The sequence below is a fragment of the Rhea americana genome, unplaced genomic scaffold (assembly GCF_003343005.1).
Source record: "Rhea americana isolate MKP2758 unplaced genomic scaffold, rheAme1 scaffold_13, whole genome shotgun sequence".
NCBI lineage: Eukaryota > Metazoa > Chordata > Aves > Rheiformes > Rheidae > Rhea > Rhea americana.
In genome coordinates this window covers 1,933,531-1,954,849 of record NW_028185372.1, presented here as the reverse complement: position 1 = coordinate 1,954,849, position 21,319 = coordinate 1,933,531, and the positions used below count along the sequence as shown (strand labels likewise).

General features: G+C 39.4%; 2 protein-coding genes across 3 annotated transcripts in view; both read left to right on the top strand.

Moving 5' to 3' along the window:
* The window catches only part of RANBP3L (RAN binding protein 3 like), a 35,656-nt gene extending 24,628 nt beyond the window's left edge, over positions 1 to 11,028 (top strand). The window contains exons 14-15 of the mRNA XM_085297696.1: positions 2,692 to 2,884; positions 8,484 to 11,028. Coding sequence (XP_085153822.1) covers positions 2,692 to 2,884; positions 8,484 to 8,527 — 237 coding nt within the window. The 3' untranslated portion in view covers positions 8,528 to 11,028. The remainder of the gene's footprint in view (positions 1 to 2,691; positions 2,885 to 8,483) is intronic.
* A 4,648-nt stretch (positions 11,029 to 15,676) lies between these two features.
* NADK2 (NAD kinase 2, mitochondrial) overlaps positions 15,677 to 21,319 on the top strand; it is a 37,228-nt gene continuing 31,585 nt past the window's right edge. The window contains exon 1 of one of the 2 annotated variants that reach the window (XM_085326320.1): positions 15,677 to 16,147. In XM_085326320.1, coding sequence (XP_085182446.1) covers positions 15,785 to 16,147 — 363 coding nt within the window. In that variant the 5' untranslated portion in view covers positions 15,677 to 15,784. The remainder of the gene's footprint in view (positions 16,148 to 21,319) is intronic. The other variant, XM_085326319.1, reaches the window with a different exon arrangement.

Sequence of the window (21,319 nt, the reverse complement as noted above, 5' to 3'; positions counted from 1 at the left end):
GTGATGGACTTACTTTCAAATAAATAGTGCATAAAGGATTGAGGTCCTGAACTGGGAAGTGAGAGCATCCATGTGAGTCTGGAGGTTCTCCACCAAATCCTAGCTAGGAAGGGTTCAGCCTATGGGCAAGAATGGTAAATCACCACTTRGAGGAGGTGTTGGACTTTGTCCACRTGCAAAACACCATGCTTTATACATGTAAGCACTGTAAATCTGCCACTTCCCAAAAGGCACTGTGCCTGTGCAGTGCAGTTGCTCTGAATATTAGCATTAGAAATTGCTCTAGCATACAGAGCAATTATAAACATTATAAACTATATAAACATACCTCAAATTCTGTCCTGGCAYTCCTGGACAGTAAAAAAGCACGTATCTTGGGAAACCAAGATACATGGCAGCTGTATGAGAGTGGTGAAGGGAGCAGGAAGCTACTTCTGTAGTCATCACTGGAGCTTCTGGGATCTGTTGCTGCAGGTGGTACCCAATCCAGCTAACACCGAGACCTTTGTGCATGGAAGGCAACATGATCAACCAGCAGGCATCACCAAAGCCTTGGCATGTATGTCCAGCTGGTCTAGCAGTCAGTGGAACCCACTCCTTCCAAGGGATCAGCAGATTTAACTTTGTTAACCTTTTTTAATGTGAATGATCAAGACATTTTGATCAGGGATATTATTCAAAGACTTGCCATGAGYGAGGGAGCATAGGTATATTATGTTGAATACAAATCACAGTCCACAAGACTCCGTTAAGTTGGGCCTGTGGCACTTACCTAGCCTTGAGCAGAGTGCTGACCCTGCCCCCTTTGCTCATATGTTTGTTTCTTCCTCCTCCCCTCTGGTGGTACTGGAATTTTTACAGCTATAAGAGACAGATCAGAGGACTAACCTGGTTGGATTCTTTCTTTTTCTTTTTTTTTTCTAAATCTGGTTTTAGGCTTAATTTTTGATTTGCCATGTAACCACACTAATCGTGGTACTGGCACAATGGAGAGGGTAGAAATGAGGARTTGGTGAGGTTATGGAGGTAAGTCCAGCTCTTTTAGCAGCAGCCTGAGTTTATATTAGATTAAAGTTGACAGTTGATCCCTGAATGAATAAGCTGAAAACAACAGATAGAACTGATTGGACTGAGTAGCATCCTACATTTTTTGAAAAGTTGAGTTGTCCGGAGAGCTCAGATTTGTCCACTGAGAGTGGCGTTTGCTGTTAAGACACTTGAACGCTCTGAATTGCTTTCTTTGTCTGACTGTAGGAAGAGAACTGTTGTTAGCTGCTGCAATTCTGAGTAGCAGAGATGACAACCCTGGACTGCTGCTGCTTTGCAATTTGTGTAGCTTTTTCACCATTACACATTGAAAACAGTTATTCCAATCCAAACCAGATAGAAATAACTCTACATGATGCACAAAAGTGGAGAATTGGGCCACAGAAGAGCATAAGCATTCAGTTACTCTCTAGCAAATGCTCTGCTTCCTAAGAATCCTATTGGATCAAAGCAACTGTCTGTCTAGCCCAGTATTCTTACAGTGCCGAAGCGCAGACCTACTTCGGAAGTGCAAGCAAGCGTAGCCGCCTTCGGTAGTGTTTACCTTTTATATTCCCCCAGCATCTGTAATTGTTGTATTGGGGGGGTGACAGCATGCATCCTTACTTTTTTCGTTTTGTATCTGTTTATGAAATGATTGCCCCTGAATTAATCTAATCCATTTTTAGCCTTTATTATTTTATTTTAGCCTACTATTTGTAGTTTCTACTGTCTGCCTGACAACCTCCTGAGGCAGTAAGTTTCAGAAGTTCATTACTCACTATATACTGAGGTGCTTTTATGTTTTACCCTGATCCCCTAGTAATTGCACAAAGTGTCCCCTCATCCTTATATTGTGTGGTTTGATGACCAACCATTCCATGTCCAGTTTATCCCCAATTTTTGATTTGTAAACCTTGGTTATACACTTCTCAGCCTTCTTCTCAGACTGAAGACTCTCAACCTTTTTAGCCTCTTTTCATAAGGAACTGCTCCATCCCCTTGATCATTTTAGATGCCCTTCTCTATTCCTTAATTCTGTTACATCCTTGAGATGTGATTACCAAAACAAGTACTCAAGACATGGGTGCTCTAAGGTTTTATGTTTAGCAAAATGTTGGCCTGTTGTGTTCTCAATACCCTTCCTTCTTGATGATGCCCAACTTCGAATCAGCTTTAGCAGCAGAGTTCATGGCATCTTTAATTTTTATAACCAAGAATAAACTTTCTGTAGTTACATTTTAATTCTTATTTACTCTGTGAGCAGAAATTCAAATACATGCATTAATATTTCAATGCTTTATTACTTCTAGAACCACATTCAGGAAATATAAATTACTCAGTACAAACTGAGCCATTCTCCAGGAGAAATAATTGTTTTGAAACTTGTGTTTCTTATATCTATAAAGAAAACAATCAACAGCTTCATGTTAGTATATTGTAAAACTCAGACCACTTAAAGAAATTTGTCATTTTTTGAATTCAAATTTATTTTCTGAAACTTAGATGTGAATCTTACATATATTGCTTTGATTAAAAAGTGCAAAATATTTAGAGCTCTTTCATTACTTTTGAAAACTTTTGAGTCTGCTTTTCTGTGATCAACTGCAAAATAGTTAGTTTTGTTTAGTTTAGTTTTGACTCTAGGCRTTTTATTTTCTGCAGGCAAGTTCAAAAGATGCTGGATACCTGTATGCAGCAATACATCACCGCCTTGTGGCATTGCGAAGCTTTACTGAGCAAGAATCAGATGCTAATCAAGTAGACACAGAATCAGAAATAGCTTTTCATCCATTAAACTGTGATAGTGATGATGAAGATGATGAAAAAGTAACTCAAGCAAGCAGCAGTGGATCTGGTAAGCACAAACTTTCCTTTAAATGCTGTGGTCCTTTGATGTTTTTTTTTCTTTAAAGCAATGAAAATTTCATTTTTTTAATGCTGACTATAATTTTGATCAAAAATTCTGTCACAGATGCTCTCTTCAACACAGATAAAGATAATTTCTGTTAGCATTTTGGTTGACTATTGTCAACAATATGAAGTTCTGYTAGATCAAGTATCTACTCATCTGTATAGCACTGGAATACTCTTGACAAAAGACTGAATGAGGGTTAAGAAATTTTAATATTGCCAAGCTTTACCTAAAGGCTTCTTTGGTACAGTTCAGTAAAAGTGACTGGAGGTGTTGAGATGGCAATTATTACCTGAATAAGTGAAAGCTGAATCCATTCACACCAGTGCTAAAGCGGTTGTTAATGCCTTCATGTATAATGTGCTTACTAAAAAGAAAATATCTATTCAATGGTTAACTTTGCTGATCAGCTATAACAAGTACTTCAGTAGGAAATCTGTGAGGCAAGATTTACCTGCCACTTTTGATAGCTTTCTTCAACATAACATTTATGTAGGCTCCTAAAAGTAAAGAAAACAACTAAAATAGGATGTAAGAGGACATGCTCCTAACTTAATATAAGTTCCTACTCTATAAGTTGTTAGTACAGCCTACATAAAGGCTGGAGTTAAAATTGCAGAAAGCAAGGTATCCTAACAGTGAAAATTAAAAGTGTTTCTATCTTCTGACTTAGCAGAAGGCACGACACACTTCAGGGTGAATTCACTGACTTGTAAAAAAATTGTTAGTGGGAGAAGAGGAGTTGCCAGTTACATTTTCTTTCCTCATAGAGGAACTAAGGCAGGCAGTTGATGCTTACTGCATAAATTCCCTCTTCAACTCAGTAACATACTGAGTTTATATTCTGAACTCTTCAGCAACTATTCAACAAGAATCAAGYCATGTATAAGTAACAGCTATGAGTGACTGTTTACTTAAGAAAACAAACAAGCTTTTTTCTCCTTTTGGCAAAACTGTTAGTTTACAGTACTTGTTCCCATGATCAGTTGTTGTTTAACTTTGTTTCAGTAGCATTCCATTCTCTAAACAAASCACGATGCTTTTATACAGCATTTTCTCACAAATACCTTTTTTCTGTGCATCAAATGGGAAAATTGTTAGCTCTGAGAATTCCCAAAATTACTCCCTAATAGTCAAACATTCCCTCTGCAAATCCTAAATAGTCTCTATTGACTTTTACAAAGAGTTTCTGGTAACTTGAAAACTCTGGATGTTGCTTGATTACCTTCCAAAATTATTGATGATAAGAACTCTTTGTTCTTCCAGAAAAAAAAAATGAGGTGAAAGGGAATGTTCAAGCAGTGTAGGAGCACATATTTACAAGTTAAATATTTATTTTGATTTGTGAGACTTCTGATACAGATATTCAGATGGCAGCCAGCAAACAGATTCTGAGATACGCATGTCAGGTGCTGATTTTTCCTGACCCATTAGTTTAAGTTTCTGTCTTTCATTTACGTCCAAACAGTTACTAACAGGAGTTCTAACATTCCTTTTCAAGTGCTTTTGGGGTGATCTCTAGCATTTCCTGCTTTATCTTGATCTCTTCTGTTATTCTTAGACCCATGTGGTTTTAATTTTGCATAGTATCAGTTACTGGTATCTATGTCCCACTTCATGTGCCAGACATTCACATTTTACAGTGTGCCTGTCCATTGAACTCCCATTTCCAAAACAGACAGAGAAAGGTATCTCTTGGGTTTGGACAGGATAAGGTCAATTTTAAATATCAGCATAGACATATACAATTGGATGCAAGAGATCTGATCCTGCATATTTAAGAACATTTAATCTTAATAGGTGCTGCTGAAAATCATCTGCACTTTAATTTTCATTGAAGGATGTGTATAAATAAACCTTCTTATTTTTTCTAATATTTCACTGAGTTCAGGAAGTTACCTCTCCTTTAAACTACTAGAAATGTTAAGAGGAKTAAATTCTCAATGACTGTTTCATTACTAGAAACATTTTACATGAAAACATTTTACTAGAAACATTACTAGAAACTAACATAGTTCCCTAAATTATGCTAGGCCAGTTTTTCATGACAGTGTAAAAGACAAAACCCAAAAGATCAGAAGAATCTTTAGTCCAAGAGACTGAAGAGAAAAACAAGGATGGTATATATAATAAGCAATGAAGTGGTTATGAACATTAACATGATTCCATATATACTTAAGAAATATTTGTGAGATTTTTTTTTACACAAAATTTTTCACTCTAATATCCACAAGATGTTAATACTTGGATGCTGTATAATATGGTAGAGGTATTTCTACCATCTTGCAGGATTCAAGACAGACATCTATTCCAATATTTTTGAAAGTCTTAGCTGAATTGTTTCATTTTCAAATGAAGACATTATTGTCATAAGGTACATATATTTACACAAGGTGTATTAAGTGTAGGTATCTGATATTTTCATCAGATCATATTTTACTATGTTAGTTAAGATTAAGAAGAAGGAAATTGTTTATCAAGAACAGGGAGACCTGTCATTGTTTCTGTGAGACAAAATGGGTAGAACGGAATGAGGTAAAATGCAGAAATATGCTCTAATTGTATTTTTTGTAATGAATATCAGATTGGATACTCTCATCACCAAATTGTTCTACAAATTTAAGTGAAGAGAAACAGAGCAATTCATCCATCTTTAAATGGGTTTCAAGAGTGGATTCTCTGGAAGTGTTTGTCTTTTCCCACTACAAAGTGAGCTGAGAAGATGAATTTAGACTAGACAGCAAACATCTAGATTGAACAAAGTTAGGCAAATCTCTTCTTCCATTTGCTTCATTCCTTATCTATTGCTCTGCTAAATGTTGTGTTTCCTTCCTAATTGTCTTTATAATATCTAGATGAGGAAAGACTACCTGGAGAATTTRTTATGACAAATTTCTGACTAAATAACAAATAAAATTATGAAAAATGCTGATTTGGCAATGTGTGGATGCTTGAGGCTAGCATACTCCCTTCTGAGGGAAATGCCATTGACCTCATACAAAAGGGTGACTCTTCCTTTCTGTTTTTGGTCTCCTTGGGAGAGAATGTAAATCTTACATTCTGTGCTGCATGGAGCACCTGCGTCAATGGATAGAATGGAGAATTTCCCTTAGCCAGGCAAATAGAAGAGCCCAGTAGGCAGAACAGTTTCCTGTTACACAACAACTTGAATCTCAGCCCTGTGGATAAAGACCACCAAATACGTCTGTGTCTTAGAGGTGTTCCACAACAAGATAACGTACAGTCTGTTACTTCCTCCTCCTCCTTCACTAATAGATCTCTACCATCCATTAAGGATTTTCTATATGCTGGCAGACCTGTATCAGGTACCTGAGCAGACATACTCTCGTGCCACCTCTTTCTTAAACATCTTGACTATAGGCAGCTATAAATTCAGCCTGTGGGAGTACTGAGTTGCCCTATTAATATACCTAAATTCAATATATGGTTATTGGATAGACAGTTCTCTAAGTTAGACACTGTATTACCCTTGCAGAGTGCATACCTTTTTTCACTGGCAGCACATAAAAGTGAGGTACCTATGTCAGGCTCAAAAAATCATCCTGCCAGAACATGGATCTGTGATTTAGAACCATAGCATCTAAGCTTGCCATAGGTAGTAGGGATCTGAATCCAGTACTTTGACTAATAAGTCACTAGTATGTCTTTGAAAATATTCTCTCTTGCTTCTGACACTTCTAAGAGATTTTTTTCATGTTTTCTTCATAGCCATTAAGGAGATTCTGTTCTTTCTCCAAAATGATGCATTTTCTTTGCATTTTCTTTGCATTTAGAAACAGATGCTGTTTCTGTGATGGTCATCAGAAATAGTAGAAGGTCTTTAAAGTGTAACCTCATTCGTCTTTATAAAGAACTGATATTCTGAGACCTATAAGGCCTTTTTTTCAGAAGGTAGCATGAATTATCAGTACTAGCATAGCACTGGGCTATACACAGGATGATTCCTGTGATTTCCATCATTTTCCCTTTTCTCTGATCTTACAGAAATTCATTTATGAGGATTTGTATCCCTGAAGGAGAACAGAGAGGCTGGGAAAGGTATATGAGAGAGATGAGGATGACAGTTGTGACTAGGCAAACAAATGTGTTATGCACTATGTCAGTCTTCCATTACACCTCACCATCAACTTACTCTTAAATCTTCTTCTGACTTRATTCTGATTGAAGGATCATGATGTAGATGTTCTCTTTTTTCTGGCATGGAGTTTCCTTTGGGGAATTATGAGGCTGAATTCTAAGGTGCTAGTGTCTAGGATCAGGCAGTCTGAAGCAGCCTACCTACACATAGCCATAAACGTANAAAAAAAAAAAAAAAAAAAAAAAAAAAAAAAAAAAACACTGAGTGGAGAGATAGTGTGTCCTATGTGGATCCACCAAGAATTGCATGGATTTTTGAGACTACTGGTGTTGAGAGCCAGATGATATCACATCACAGAAGTGCAACTTTCGTTTTCTTACAGAGAACAATGGGAAATTTCCTAATCTGCTCTACATGTAGCTCCCATGTTGGCCTCGCTGGGACTCTTTGTCATATCCTGATGTTTATCAAGCTTGAAAAAAAATCTGAGAGCGAGCTTGTTTTGCTTTTAAGTAGAATAGTTTTAAAGTTCTTAAAAGGAACTACTGTAGAAGCTCCTGAAAAACTGGTACCTTCTTTTGACATTCTTTATCAATTACTCTTTTATTTAAATTCTTACCCAGTTTTAAAGTTAAGATTCCAAATCATAACTCTATCACACACAGAATTGCCAGGGATTAAAAAATCAGAGCAGGAAATAATTTGTTTTGCCAAATGTGGAGTTCAGGGTTCTGTTTTCTTTGCAGTGGATATCAGCAACATCTAAAACAGAGCAGAAAAGACAACACCCTGGTTGGCGTAAATACCCAACATTGCTGGAAAGAGATGAGGAAAAATCAGATTTAGTGTTCTGGCAATTGAAAGTCTTTTCAGTTCACCTGTAAAAGATCTAAAAACTTTTAGTGTTTAGATGTGGCCAGACGGTAGCAGCAATTTTTAGGCAGATACTGAGATACAGTGACATGATGTGTCTGACATTAGTCAGACACATCTACTTTTTCCAGGTTATTTATAGATATAGATTACCCACCACAAGTATATATTGGTACTTTATCATGGCCAGTGAGTTATTTAAAGGTATGTTGGATTTTTCACAACTTACTGAGCACCTAAATGTGATATGATGTGACAAAAACGTACCAAATTCTTAAGACAATGCTCCTTTTATGGTTTGGGTCCCAGACACATTGTCCTATCTAGGCAACTAAATCCTCAAGTGCTTATGTATCTCACTCTATTGACATGGAAAGGCACAAACCTCATTCACTATTCACATGCTCAAATGTTTGTGTATAATGGTGCGTTATCTAGTTAGATATTTATCTAAACCAGGAATTGATCATATCCAAACTTTAACCTGCTACTTTGGTGTTATGAAATGCCAATTTGTTTGAAAATGGGAATACACTCAAATAAGCAAGGTTTTTTAAAATTCTGTTTCAGATCATTCTAGATGGAACCGCAGGCAGCCTGTAGTCTGCTCATGACAGCTACCAGAGGTTACAACAGTGCAGCTGGGAGCTCATCTTCCTGAAATCTCTAAGCTGGTTCATCAGTCCCTGAAGAGAGGAAATCAGATATTTTACTTCATGACTTTCAAGCAAAAGTTAATTTTAGGACAGCTTAAGTTTAACACATTGGAAAAGAACCTAAGATGCACTTTAAGGATTCCAGTTAGCATGCTTTGCACTGAGATGAGACTGACAGGATGGTTTCCAATATTCAAGAAATGTTACAAAGGCTTCGGGTTATAGAGTTAAATATATTTATAGGCATTATTAAAGTAAGGAATTTAAAACTGAWTCAATGTTCATTCATCATATTGATGGATAAAGTGATATAACCATGAATAATAGTATACCTGAATATATATTTGTTTTTTTGATCTGTTATTTAAAACATACATTTTGAAGACTTTAAATTGGGCTTCACTGAACACATTTAAAATTGTGTGGCAGCATTCATCRGTACACATAAGAACTGTCAATGGCAGTTTAGCATGAACAAGGTCTGTAGTAACCAGCCTTCATAATCAAACAAGTTTTTTTATTGTGAAAATATATGGAGTTGTAGACTCCAGGTATGAAATTTTGTTAAAGGGCAAAGAACCAAGATCTGCTTTTACACCCTCAAGCTGCAAGAGAATTTAGCATTAAGAACTGAAAGCTAGAAGTTCTATGGAGCATTTGAGCTTTAAAATCTAAAAGTGTATCCGTTTGCAYTCATGAACACCTTCTTTGCTTGCACAAAACAAGCACTTGCACTGTTAATTGTCCATTTGATATATACAAATAAGTGCACATATGATATGACTGGAGAGCTCCATAAAAATTTCTTAAATATGTGAAAGATTACTTCAGATCTTTTTTTAATTGTCAATATGTCAAACAGCATCATCTCTTGTAACGAGACGAAGCTGCGAAGCTGTTACGTGCCCTAATACGTGCAATAATACCAACAGTGCCAAAGACCCAATCAATTTGTAAAAGTGATTCCACAAGCTACTGTTCATCGTGTAATCATTCCTATGAAGAATTAGAAAAATCAATTCTCCTCAGTGATACCTGTGAGCTAACAAAGTATCAGATCCTTCATAACCCCATGCACAATACAGAGACACCATTTAATGCTCTTCACTTTAAGAAAATGTCTGTTTTCATTCTCCTGCAACCCTCCGTTACTTTTTATATTGTTGGTTACCAAATACTATTTTCTAGTCATTCTCAGAGATGAAAAAATATTCTAGAATATCTGAAGATCTCTTCATTAAGGTAGCTGTAATAATTTCTGAACCTTAAAAGCCAGGCTTGAAGAGTAAAATTAAAATTTAGTTTTCCCATCTGAACATACATATAAAGTTGGAAGAATTCCAGATTCCTTCTGAATTTTCAATGGCCTGCCAAAATTAGCATCTGGATTATGCTGAATCTTAAACAGCCTGCCTAAACTAGCACTTGTCTGACATTGATTTAGCATCCAGATGACAGTGAGCCTAAGTGGGACTGGGGTTTTGCCTACAGGAAAAGGAAGTGTTTCACAAGAGAACATCTGTCTCAAATACTTAAGCTGGTATACAGCACTGGGATGCTGTGAYTCTTCAGTTTACTGATATTCAAATAGCCGTGATAACAAAAATGTACTTTCCATGACTAGCTGTACATAGTGTCCTTTCCTATCAGTCTCACTCCTGATGACCACAGCTATGTTTGTATCACTGACCTCCATATTTCATTGCAGCAACTCAGACTTGGGAACAAAACTCTATGTTATAAAAACTTCCAACAGTTGTAAAACACGRCAGCCCTATGTATTTAGCAACAGGTCATGGTGAGAACTTTGCCCTGGACCTCAGCTGGTTATGCCCTGAATGCAGAGTTTGATTTCAAAGTCTGCCCTGATAATCAAAGCCCATGAAAACGGGCCCAAGTGTCTGAGAGACTGTCATGGTATCCCACTACAGCTGTAAAATCCTTGCCAAATGAAGGAGTTTCAGAGAAGAGACAGAGCTTTGGCAGATGCAAGACCTAAACTTCGGAATTTGCTATCGCAACATATRTAACAAGGCTTATGCTCATCAGAAAAAACAAAAACTTTGAGTTGCCTTTTCCCAAGATCACTATATATACATGCAAAAAAAATGTTTATGTACACATACACATTTAAAAATGAAGCTGTATCTCCCAAAAGCTGAGGAGGAAAAGAGATGTTTAACTATTTTAATTATTTTGATGAGTTTGGATACTGTGGTAATAGAGGCCATATAAATACATAGATGTGCAGACATATTTATGTTACAGATTTTTACTCTTGAAATTCTAATATTTATTCTATTTAGTCTCATTGCACTAAAAATCATTGTTTTCAAAACTGAAGGTGTGCTAATACGTAATATATTAAGTTGGTTTTGCTAATGTAAAGTTTGTCATTTTATGACAGCCACAGCAACAAAGCATTACTGTGTCCCCAAAATAAACCATTTTCCCATGCCTTTCAGTCTAATTAGGTGTCTTATATTGTGTCCCAGCTGTAGTTTCCTACAAGCAGTTCCTCTCATGCTGCAGTATTTCTAGCCCGTTTTTCCTAAGAAAACAAGATCTAAACAATTGTTTACTCTGTCCCTGTATCTGTCTGAYGCAAACTGCGCCCACTGTTTGGTTTCAGAAAAATTTGATCAGAGACAAATATTTGACAAGAGACAGTGCAAAAATAATTTCTTAAAGTTCATGAAAATTTGTAATTGTTGGGAGACACAATTCAGATTAGGGTGTCCTTTGAGGAAAGAGCTTCAGAGTAAACTCAGTACTTTGAGGCTTTTGTGGATGAGGATGTGGATATGGATGAACCAGTTGCAACATTTGCTGGGAAGGAGGACACAGGAAAAACATGGCAGGATAGATAGCTGGAATTACTGTGAATTACTGGAATTACTGTACTGGGAAGTACAGTAGGGACGTGGCTCAAATCCATATGAAACTAGACATCATTAGTTTTGCTGTTCATGGAGTAACCTGTTCTACTTTTTTTCAAAAGGCCTTTTTATTTACAGAACATACCTTCTGCATCAGAATTTCTGTCAAATTCCTGTGATTCACTTGTATATATGAGCATGTAGGATCGGAAAGTCATAGATATTACTAGAGGAGTAGTTTTCAAAAGAAGCCAAAATTAACAATTCCTAATAAAAGGATATATATTTGCAAATAGCTGACATTATGAGTTTCTGACAAAAAATACTTGGATGAGATGATAACCTAAATTCATTATTCTATGGTCAGGAAGTGTTTATTTCAAAAATTTTTGTATCTCTTCCTAAATCTTGTGACTTTTTTAATGTTGTGATCTTTAATGACCTCTGAATCACAGTTAGAGTTCAGTAATGCCTCTAGTGAATGAATCAGCACAGGGAAAACTGTTAGCGCATTTGCTATTACTTCTAGTGCTACAGACAGACTGTAAAAAATAGATTGGGATGGAAATAGCATACTTTTTTCTGTAAGAGATGTTTTTAGAAGACTTAACCCTGGGGCGCCCTGGCAGGAAAATATGCAATAAACATTTAAAGCCTTTCCTATAGCACTTGTCTGTCTAAAAAGTGGAGTTTAGATTCCAGAGTCATATTCAGAAGCATTAAATTCATTTTTAGGAAACTGTGTGTCTGTAGCTATTTTAGCATATTCAAATTGCTTCTGAAATGCTGAAGTCTGTTCCGTTAGTCTGCTTCATGGATGATGTAGTTTATTTTGCATACACAAGAAAGAAGAAAAGCAGACAAGTAAATTTTTGTTAATACATATCCTAGTGAAAGTGTGGACAAGAAAGCTTGCCCTTAAGTTTTATGGAAAAATAATAATTTGCATTCATAAAAATAACTGCATTTATTGTTACTGTTCTGAAACATCCTGCTCTTTTGGGGAATTTATAAAGCAAGTTACAGGAACCAACAACAYAATCACTGCTGAGAGTACCTATATTGCAAGCAAAATGCGAGCACACATGCATAGAATTTGGCCTCAGGAATTCAATAAGAATGTAACTGCTAATTAATCTACCAGGATTGTAAGAGTCTGATGCGTTGAACAAGTGTTGTTTTCTCTAGGAGTCCGTCTGGAGTTTTCCTCTGAATAAGCAGAATTAACAACTGTGGTCAGTTGGGTTCACAATCTGAGGACTCAGTTTCGTAAAACGTTACCTAGACGGCCTGTTTACCCCTTCTTCTGTGAATGCAACCAACACTGATAGCGTTATCATCTTCAATATAAAGATAACATTATCATTTTCAGATATCAGTAGGARTTAAACACGTATTAAGAAACTCTAGAGATCATAAATGATTGGATAAGTTAATTGTATAAATGGTTATTAATTAAGTAACAACAAGATGTCATTACTCATAGACTTTAATAGGAGAATGTAACTTCTGTAGAAATGAACAGTTGTCCTAGACTGTAATTGCAGTAGAACCAATGTGCAAATTCTTTTGCATTAAAGAGGCTATGTTTGAAGAATGTTTATGGTACAGTCTTCCACTGCTGGAGTTTTGCAGCTAGTGCAGTGGTTTAGGAATAATTTAGTTTCTACATAAAAATGATTCCAGTTACACTGTTTCAAAAAGATCATTTTAAAATTATTATATAGGTTTTTGTTTTAAAGTCCATTATGTAGTTTGATGAACGTAGAACTAAGGCTGCTTGGTTTTCTATAGGATTATGTCTTGACATTTACCTCATCTATTAATTCCTTGGTGTCTAAATTGGATGTTACACTGAAGCTGCAAGTGCTAGTGAGGTGTCTTTTTTCATAAGGAGTTTAACAAGCTTTGAGTTCTCTGTCCCCTTGATAAATTTGATTGCAGGCAGCCAACGGTTAAACAGTTACTACTGTGAGAATTCATCCCTGCCCTGTATTCATATCGTAAGAATACCAGGCTTATACTTATTTAATTCCACATGAAGAAATCTGTCCTTTAAGGCACTGGGTGTATTGCTCTGAAGTGATTTAAAATGTGGCATGGATATGTGGCATCATATATGTCAGTCTATGAACATATTTTGAAATGACTAACTGTATCATTTGACAGATACTTGGGTCTTATTCACATAAATCCAAGTGTATGCTCAAAATAAAGGGTGTAGTAAGGGAGAGGCTGGTAAGTTTATTGAAAATTTTGTAAGTACTATTAGCCACTGCTCACCTACAAAGTAAGACGCAATCTGTAAGATTGCACAACATCTGTTCTATCTATGTGTTATAGAAAGTTCGGATCTTTTTCCAAATACAGAATGGGGTATCAGAAGATCTGAGTGCTACTCTTCAACTAACCTGTTAGAGACTTCCTTTTTGGATCTTGGATCAATCACTTGATGGTTTGAGTCTCAGCTCTGCTTCCAGAACATGAAGATACGCTGTTTTAAATTTACATTTTCAGATATTTTTCATATTTTATGCTTATTAATTCAAAAGACTATTAGATGATAATGGCATGGCCTCAGAGTACAATAAGGCTTCATATTCAAACCTGCAATAGTGGTTAAAGTTGATTTGTTTTGCAAAGATCGAAACAGTTAAATATACCTATGTAACTTGTGAAGCACAGAATCACAGCATCATAGAGGAGTAATTCAATTGTCAAATAGGTTATAAAATAGATACCCTTCAGAATAGAGCCATAAAATGTCTTACCTTTTCAAAATCTCTTCTATCCTTTTAGTCTCTGTGATCTGGTATTATTTACTGCTTTGTACAATGTAAAAGTTAATGGTTATACAGCACAAGATATTTTTTGGTTAGCAAGGGAATTAGTTATGTTTAATTACTATCTGGTCTGTTTTATGGTAGTTTCCATCAAGGCTAGGCTAATCAGTAGATAGAAAAGCTCCCACCTATCAGTAAAGACTGGATGGAGCTTTTGTTCTGTATTGTTATAGCACTGCAATAGCATATGGCTGAATGGCTTTAGCTAGTCTGATCTCCTGACCCTTGTATGTAAAAAAGTATTGTAGTAGGCTACTGCACTGACAGCTAAAAAGGGGATTCTTCACTATCTCTCTACAGCAGCTTAGATGATAACTTCCTCCAAGGAAAGAACAGGCACAAGAGTAATTAGAAAAATATAAGTAAATGAAGCATTCAGTGTAGAAATACATTTTTGAAGTACATTTTTGATAATACCTGAAAAGACAGCTATTTAAAACCCATCAGTATTTCCAAATAGCTTGCTTACTGTATTAAACAGCAAAAGTAGCTCATGATTTATAACTGCAGCTTTTCCCCGAGGCTTGCAAAATGCAGAGTTGCCCCACTCATACGTATTCACAGCGCTGCTTCAACGCTGTTTTCCCCAAGCCTTTGCTTTCACCACGTTGCCTCTGCTTCCTCAGGCAGTGCGATAAATGTAATAAAGACTGAACAGTCAGGGTAAGAGCTGGACTTTTCAAAAATGATTTTCTGATGAGATCCTCACTAGATACTTAGCTCTTTTTTAAACAGAGAACCTGCTGCTTATTCAACTTTCCAAGTCAGGTATGTAACACCACAAGCAACGCAGCTTTAGAGCAGGGAATCTCACTGAGGTCCGCCTCCGGATTTCACGAACCTGTTTAGTACTAAGTCCTGCGTCCGTGAGTTGGAACAGAGGAAGTAGCCGCCTTTATTTCACCAACTGTTATAAAAGGAAGGGGCTGCGCGGCAGGACGTGAGGGGAGAGCAGCGACGATCCCCCGACGGCCAGAAGAGAGCCCGCCGCGCGCCGAGCACAGGCGCCCAACCGCCCGCAACGGCCGTTGGGCCGGCAGCGCGGCGCGGCGCCTCGCGCCCCGCCCGGCGCAACGGCCGAAACCTCCGGCCGGGCAGGCGGGGAGCCGAGCGCATGCGCAGCCTCTGCCGCACGTGAGCAGGACTCGCCACGCCGCGCGCTCTTTCCTCCTTTTGCCCACCCGAGGGGTATAAGCGGGAAGGGCGCATGCGCGCGCGGCGCTCCGCTCCGCGCCGGCCGCTCCTCTCCGCCGCGCGTGCACGCGCGCCGCGCGCGGCTCCGCCGCGGGGTGGGTGTGTCGCGGCGCCCTTCCGCATTGGTCGAGGGCGGCGCCTGCGCGCGGTGAAGGGGTGGGCGCGCCGCGTGTGCCCAGCGCTGCCCGCGCGGGAGCAGCCTCAGTGCGGGCGCGGCCGCCGCCGGGCAGCGCTGCGCCCTCGCGGCTCCCGCCTGCGGGCCGCAGGCTCCCGGCCTGGGGGCCGAGCGAGCCCGGGCTATGTCCTCCTCTCGCGGCTTCCTCTACGGCTACTTCTGCTTCCTCAGCCGGGCGGCCGCCCGCCGTTCCCTGCTGCTATGCCAGCGGGCCACGGGGGCTTTCTCCGTCCTGCCGGGGCTGCTGCTGCTCGGCGGCGCCCGGCGGCGCCTCTCCGCCTCCCGCGGGCGGGAGGGCGGCGGCCGGGCGACGGCGGCGACGGTCGGGCCGTGCGCGCCGAGGCGACGCGGCTACGGCGGGCTCGGCGCGGCGGGCGGCGGGTTCCGGCCGGCGCGGGTGGCCGTGGTGGCCAAGACGACGCGGTACGAGTTCGAGCAGCAGCGGTACCGCTACGCCGGGCTCTCCGAGGAGGACCTCAAGCAGCTGGTGAGCGGCGGCGCGGAGTCCCGGGTGCCGAGGGGCGGGGCGGGCGGAGCGCGGAGCTCCGGCGGGGACGCGTCCCCGCGCCGTAGAGTTGGAGCGGAGCTGTTAGTGCGAGGCCCCGCGGGGTGCCGCCGCCTGGGCCCCCGCGGCGGCCCGCGCTGACCGCTGCTGCGGGGGGGGAGGGGGCTCGGGGCGCCGCGCGCGGGTCGCGGCCGTTGGCGCGAGGCGCGTCGCGGCCGTTGCCCCCGGGGCGCATCCCCGCTCCTCCCCTGAGCTCGCTGGAGGCCGCTGCTAGGGACCCTCCTCCTTGGTGTGGCAGGCTAGTATAGGGGGAGTAAGCAGTGCAGCTTAACCCCCCTTTTACCGCTCTGTTGTAGCGAGTGTGTTTTGGTTTTATTTTCTGAGTGATCTCAGCAAGTTGAGAAAAGCGATCTGTCTCGTAGTCGAATATCATACTTAGCAGGGGCTCGCTCTCTTTTCTTCCACTTTTCCTCTGTCTCTTTACCTGGATTTCTCACTTCATTCTTCAATTTTTTATTTCTAACAGTGCTTCCAGCTAAACAGTCGAATCTTTCATTCGTATCCTTCTGTCATTYGGTTGCTTTTCTTATTTTTTTTCTTCAGTCTTGAAATGTTCAGTTCCAAGCAGGTGRTTGTTCCATTAAGAATGGCACTTGAAGGAAAGCATCTCTGGACTTGTTATGTGCCTCCAGTAACCCCTGCATCCTTGTCTTCATCTCTGCCAGGCTCAGTGCCTCAATGCTGCCACCCACCTGTGCTGCCACCATCTCCTTTGCTTGCCTCCATGGAGTGCTCTCCATGTCCATCAGCCTGGTAGGAGACAGTACCTGCTGTGGTTGTTTTGGCTACCAGCAGTCTGTGCAGAACAGATCATTGGGTCTGTCTAGCCTTTGATACTCACGCACCAGGAAAATATTTATTTGCTCTATTTATTTGCTAGATTTGGATGAGACTTGCAAATGGATTTTAATTTTGGGARGGACAGATGATGTGATTGCATAGCCTTGCATCTTAAGAAACTAGGGTAAAAAAATAMGATATTTAAAGTAAACTTTTTACTTACTTCTTCCTGGCTACTTAAGTTGGTCATYCATCTTTTACAGAATTCCTACCCGAACATTTTTGCGTGTTTTCTAAAGCTTTTTAAGTATTCAAACTTCATACAACATCATGTTTAGTATGGAAAGTTACCAGCTGCTGTTCCTACTCTGTTATGTATCAGTTGGTGTTTGAGTCAGCCCCATCAATACTTTTGTATAGCTTGCAGCTTCTCTGTAAGACTGCTGTTCTATCTATACTTAAACTTCTCATGAGGAAGTGTTTCTCTCTGTTATGTATAGAGAATCAGAKTGTATTCAGTGTACAGCCAGAAACAAGTGAAACAAAATAGACTGTTCACCTTTTCTCTAACTGCTTGGATACAAGCAAGACTGCAACATCAAATCAATTAGCAAACAGTGTCATTGGTAAGCATTAAATATCCCTGGAGATGCTTGTGATTGAATGTGGAGGTAGCTGCAGTTTGTCCCTTCTAACAAGATTGAACATTTTGAAGAGATGGTTACCGATGTCAGTCAGAAGATGCATAAAGAAAATGTAACCATGAGTGCACAGTGCCTGATTGTGATAGTTACAGAAAAATTTTAGCATTTGTCCTCATGGAGCAACTTAGAGGCATGATAGGATAATTCTGTATCTTGGATGTTTTTATTCTGGATCAACTGCCCTTTTTTTATCTGCTTTCCCCTCAAAATGCTTCCACATGAGAAGTTGCAGCAATAAAATTAATAGTGTCTACAGGTAGATAAAGTGTGACTTGCCTGTGTGTGTGTGTTGCAATGTTAATTTAGCGTCTTGCCATGTGAGTGGAAATATTAAGATTTGTGTGAGAACAAACTGTAAATATCTCCCAAAATAAAATGCTCCAAATAAGGCTAGAAAATACGAGAATTAAGATAGGAAAGAGAATTCTTGTTTCTTAAAATTTTTTAGTTGATCTGTAAAAAATTTTCTTATTTACACTGACTCTTATCTCAGATTTTTTTCCTTGAACTTTGTGAGCTAATGACAATCTCGACAAATATGTTGGGTAAAGATTCAGAAGCTTCTAAAAAAGCTAATTTTTGTAGCACAGCATTAAAACGCTTGCCAGTACATCGTTATTTTTTAAACAATATTATTTACTACATTAACTGTTTTACTAATAACTGAAGTATCTTTCTTTGTTCTTCTTACTTCTCCTTTTGCTATTACAAAAAGTGTAAGTTCAGAGTTTTGTCTGGAAGGGTGCTATGTAATAAATTTGGAATGGAATCCAGGAGACACTGCAGATCCTTAACTTAATGATCTGTGTTCATAACTTTGCACTCTTCTTTCATCTAGAAAGCAGAGCTGTCATTTTTGAGAAAGTGTTCCAAGGAAAGGCACTGATACCCTGTGTGTGTGCATTTTTCACATAACTGTTTATAATTCTCTTGCCTCTCCTGTTCCCTAGGTTAGATATGTTAGCTATGAATGTTAGCTCTGAACATCTTGCTTCTGTTATCTTTATTTTGGACTAYAAATGTGCCTAAAAAACTGTAAATGGAAGTAGTCCTGTCTAAAGTTGCTGGAAAGGCCTCTAGGAGTGAATCAATCTCTTACCTCCTCTATTACCAACCAAGATCACTTCTTAGAAGGGGAAGGACAGTCTGCAGAATACACTTGGTTGCATTTTGGGGAGATAGGTTTGGAATGAATGCTTTTTTAATTCTTAAGGTTAACTGCACTCTTCCCTGTGCYCTCTCTGCTCTTGTGACTTTAGAAGCTGGTCCCCAGACTACTGGGGGACCCCAGCTATCCAAAAAAGCTGAGACCGGACATTGCCATTAGATGTACGAGTACCCCTTCTGCTGCTGCCCAGTGTGGTGCTAGGTTTATCCTGGTGGTCATGAACTGAAGCAGTCGTGAATTTGGTGTGGGAGCTTAAAGTCCTGCAGAAAGGCAATACAGATAAAATGGGAACTGAGGCTCATGTGAAAGACTGCAGCTAGGGTAGCATCRGAGGGTCAAACTGGTAGTGAAAGCACATAGGAAGAGTTTAGCTCATCTGATGAAGTACGTTATGCTAACAAAGAAGGTGTAGGTGGTGGTGGGGGGGGGGTTGTGTTATGTTGCAGTGGCTCAAGTAACTCCAGAGTTCGTCTGTGGTGTTGCTGCATAAGGGAGCCTGTACCAGCAGTGAAGCATGTTGTTGTTGTGGTCCATCATGGATCTTGAGACACTGGCTATCTTGAATATAGAAATTAAACTTAAAGGCAGTGCTAATGATTGAAATCTGTGAAGCCTAACGGTTTGTGGGCTGGATAGATATATGCAAGTTTACRGAAGATAACTCATGTGCCTGCTTGGGAGTGCCACGTCAGATTTTACTATAGGATAAATAATGATCATCATGAGCTTAGGCAGATGTGCCTGATGACTTTGAAACAGGAAAGCAGAGCTGAACTTTGCTGCTGCAGTCTGTGCATTTGTATATTAAGATAGAAAATGCAGTAAGTCACTTAATGCAAAAATAATGCTGGATATGTAACTATGGGCTTCTAATGAAACAGAATTTATTCCACATTTAAGAGGAGGCTGATTAGAAATCACTGGCTCCTGTAGCATACTCTGAGAAGCAGAATATTTCAGAATACAAGCTGACTATCTGACATGTCTAATAGGAGATAGAGGTGCAGAACAATAGAGGCCCTGAGCAGTTGTATCCTGAATACTTCTGTGGCTTTTTTTGACATACCAGGTGAGTTGTACTACTCAGACTCTGGTAAGGCCTGCAAGACTGCAGTTGGAGAATTCCTGAATTCTTTCTCTGTGCGAATAAAGATGGTGAAGGARCTGTCCCAGTGACCAAAAAAGAGGAGCAGATGGAGGATAGCAATGGAGAGCAGAAGCAAATGCTCTGAAGGAGTATTTGGTAGAGCTATAAAAGGTTAAATCCTTCATTGCTGCTTCTACATACATTACATCTGTTTGTTTCAAGCGGTTTGGATATATCTTTTGGCAAATACTCTCAGATCCTTAAAAATAATCCTTAACCTTACCTAAACACATCTGATTATCACCATTAGTAAATCTGAAATAGCCTGAAAAGTGTGATTAAGAKCTCTGAAACCCCTTGTACAGGAGAGGTTTTCRGAAGTCTCTAGTTTAGAAAGGAAACTAGAGACCTGTAAAAAATATTAGAAATTTCTTTTCTATTATCTGAAAAGAAAAATGACCCATTGTGCTTTTAAAAAGCATTGCGTCAGTAAATTCTAAGCATCAATTTATGCAGGAAGCTATTTTGTTTCTCTTCCTGAGGGTTACAGAGAATACTGTACTTCTAATACTTGCAGTTACTGGCTGCAAGTTAAATATTAGTCATTCTCTTAAGTCCATACAAACAGATTGCTTACTAGAATCAACAGCAATCTGAATTTTCTGAGCTGGYTATTGGGACAGCRTTGAAAGACAGCTGGCTTAACATAAATTAACAACCTGGTCAACTAATAATACCTAAAGGTATTATATGTGTTAAAAGCATTTAAAGGCAATTTACCTTTTAATTAACTCTTAGAAAACCCATACAGAGCAAGCATTGCTATTCTCATAGTATAAACTGAGGGAAGTTAGTGTCTCAGTAGTAGATAAGCCTGATACCCTCTGAAACCTGTTCTTTTTCAGTTTGGTAATTACGTGTCAGTTGCTCTAACTTTTCACTGCTGGTAGGTATTTAGGGAAGATTAACAAAGTTAGCTATCCAAACACCACAGTATTAATGCATTTCATATGCAGTTTTAACTACCTTTGAATCATTTCCCTCTAAGATCAAAATCAATATAACTTATCATCTGATAAAATGTTTTCAATGTGGACCACAGTTGATACATAACTGTGCCCATGTTTTCTGCATCTTTATTTGGGGTGGGGAGGGAAAGAAAGGAGTAGGAGATCTGAAACAATTTTTTTCTTCTGTACTGCTGCAACAAGTTGTTGTGAGTGACAACAATGTGAAGTTCATGCAGCTTCMTTGAGAACTGTTGGCTCTGTAGAGAAAAGGTATCCTGTTATCAGCTCTTTTTATTGGAGGCACYCATCTTTAACACATGGCACCAAAACCATGCTGGTCAGGAA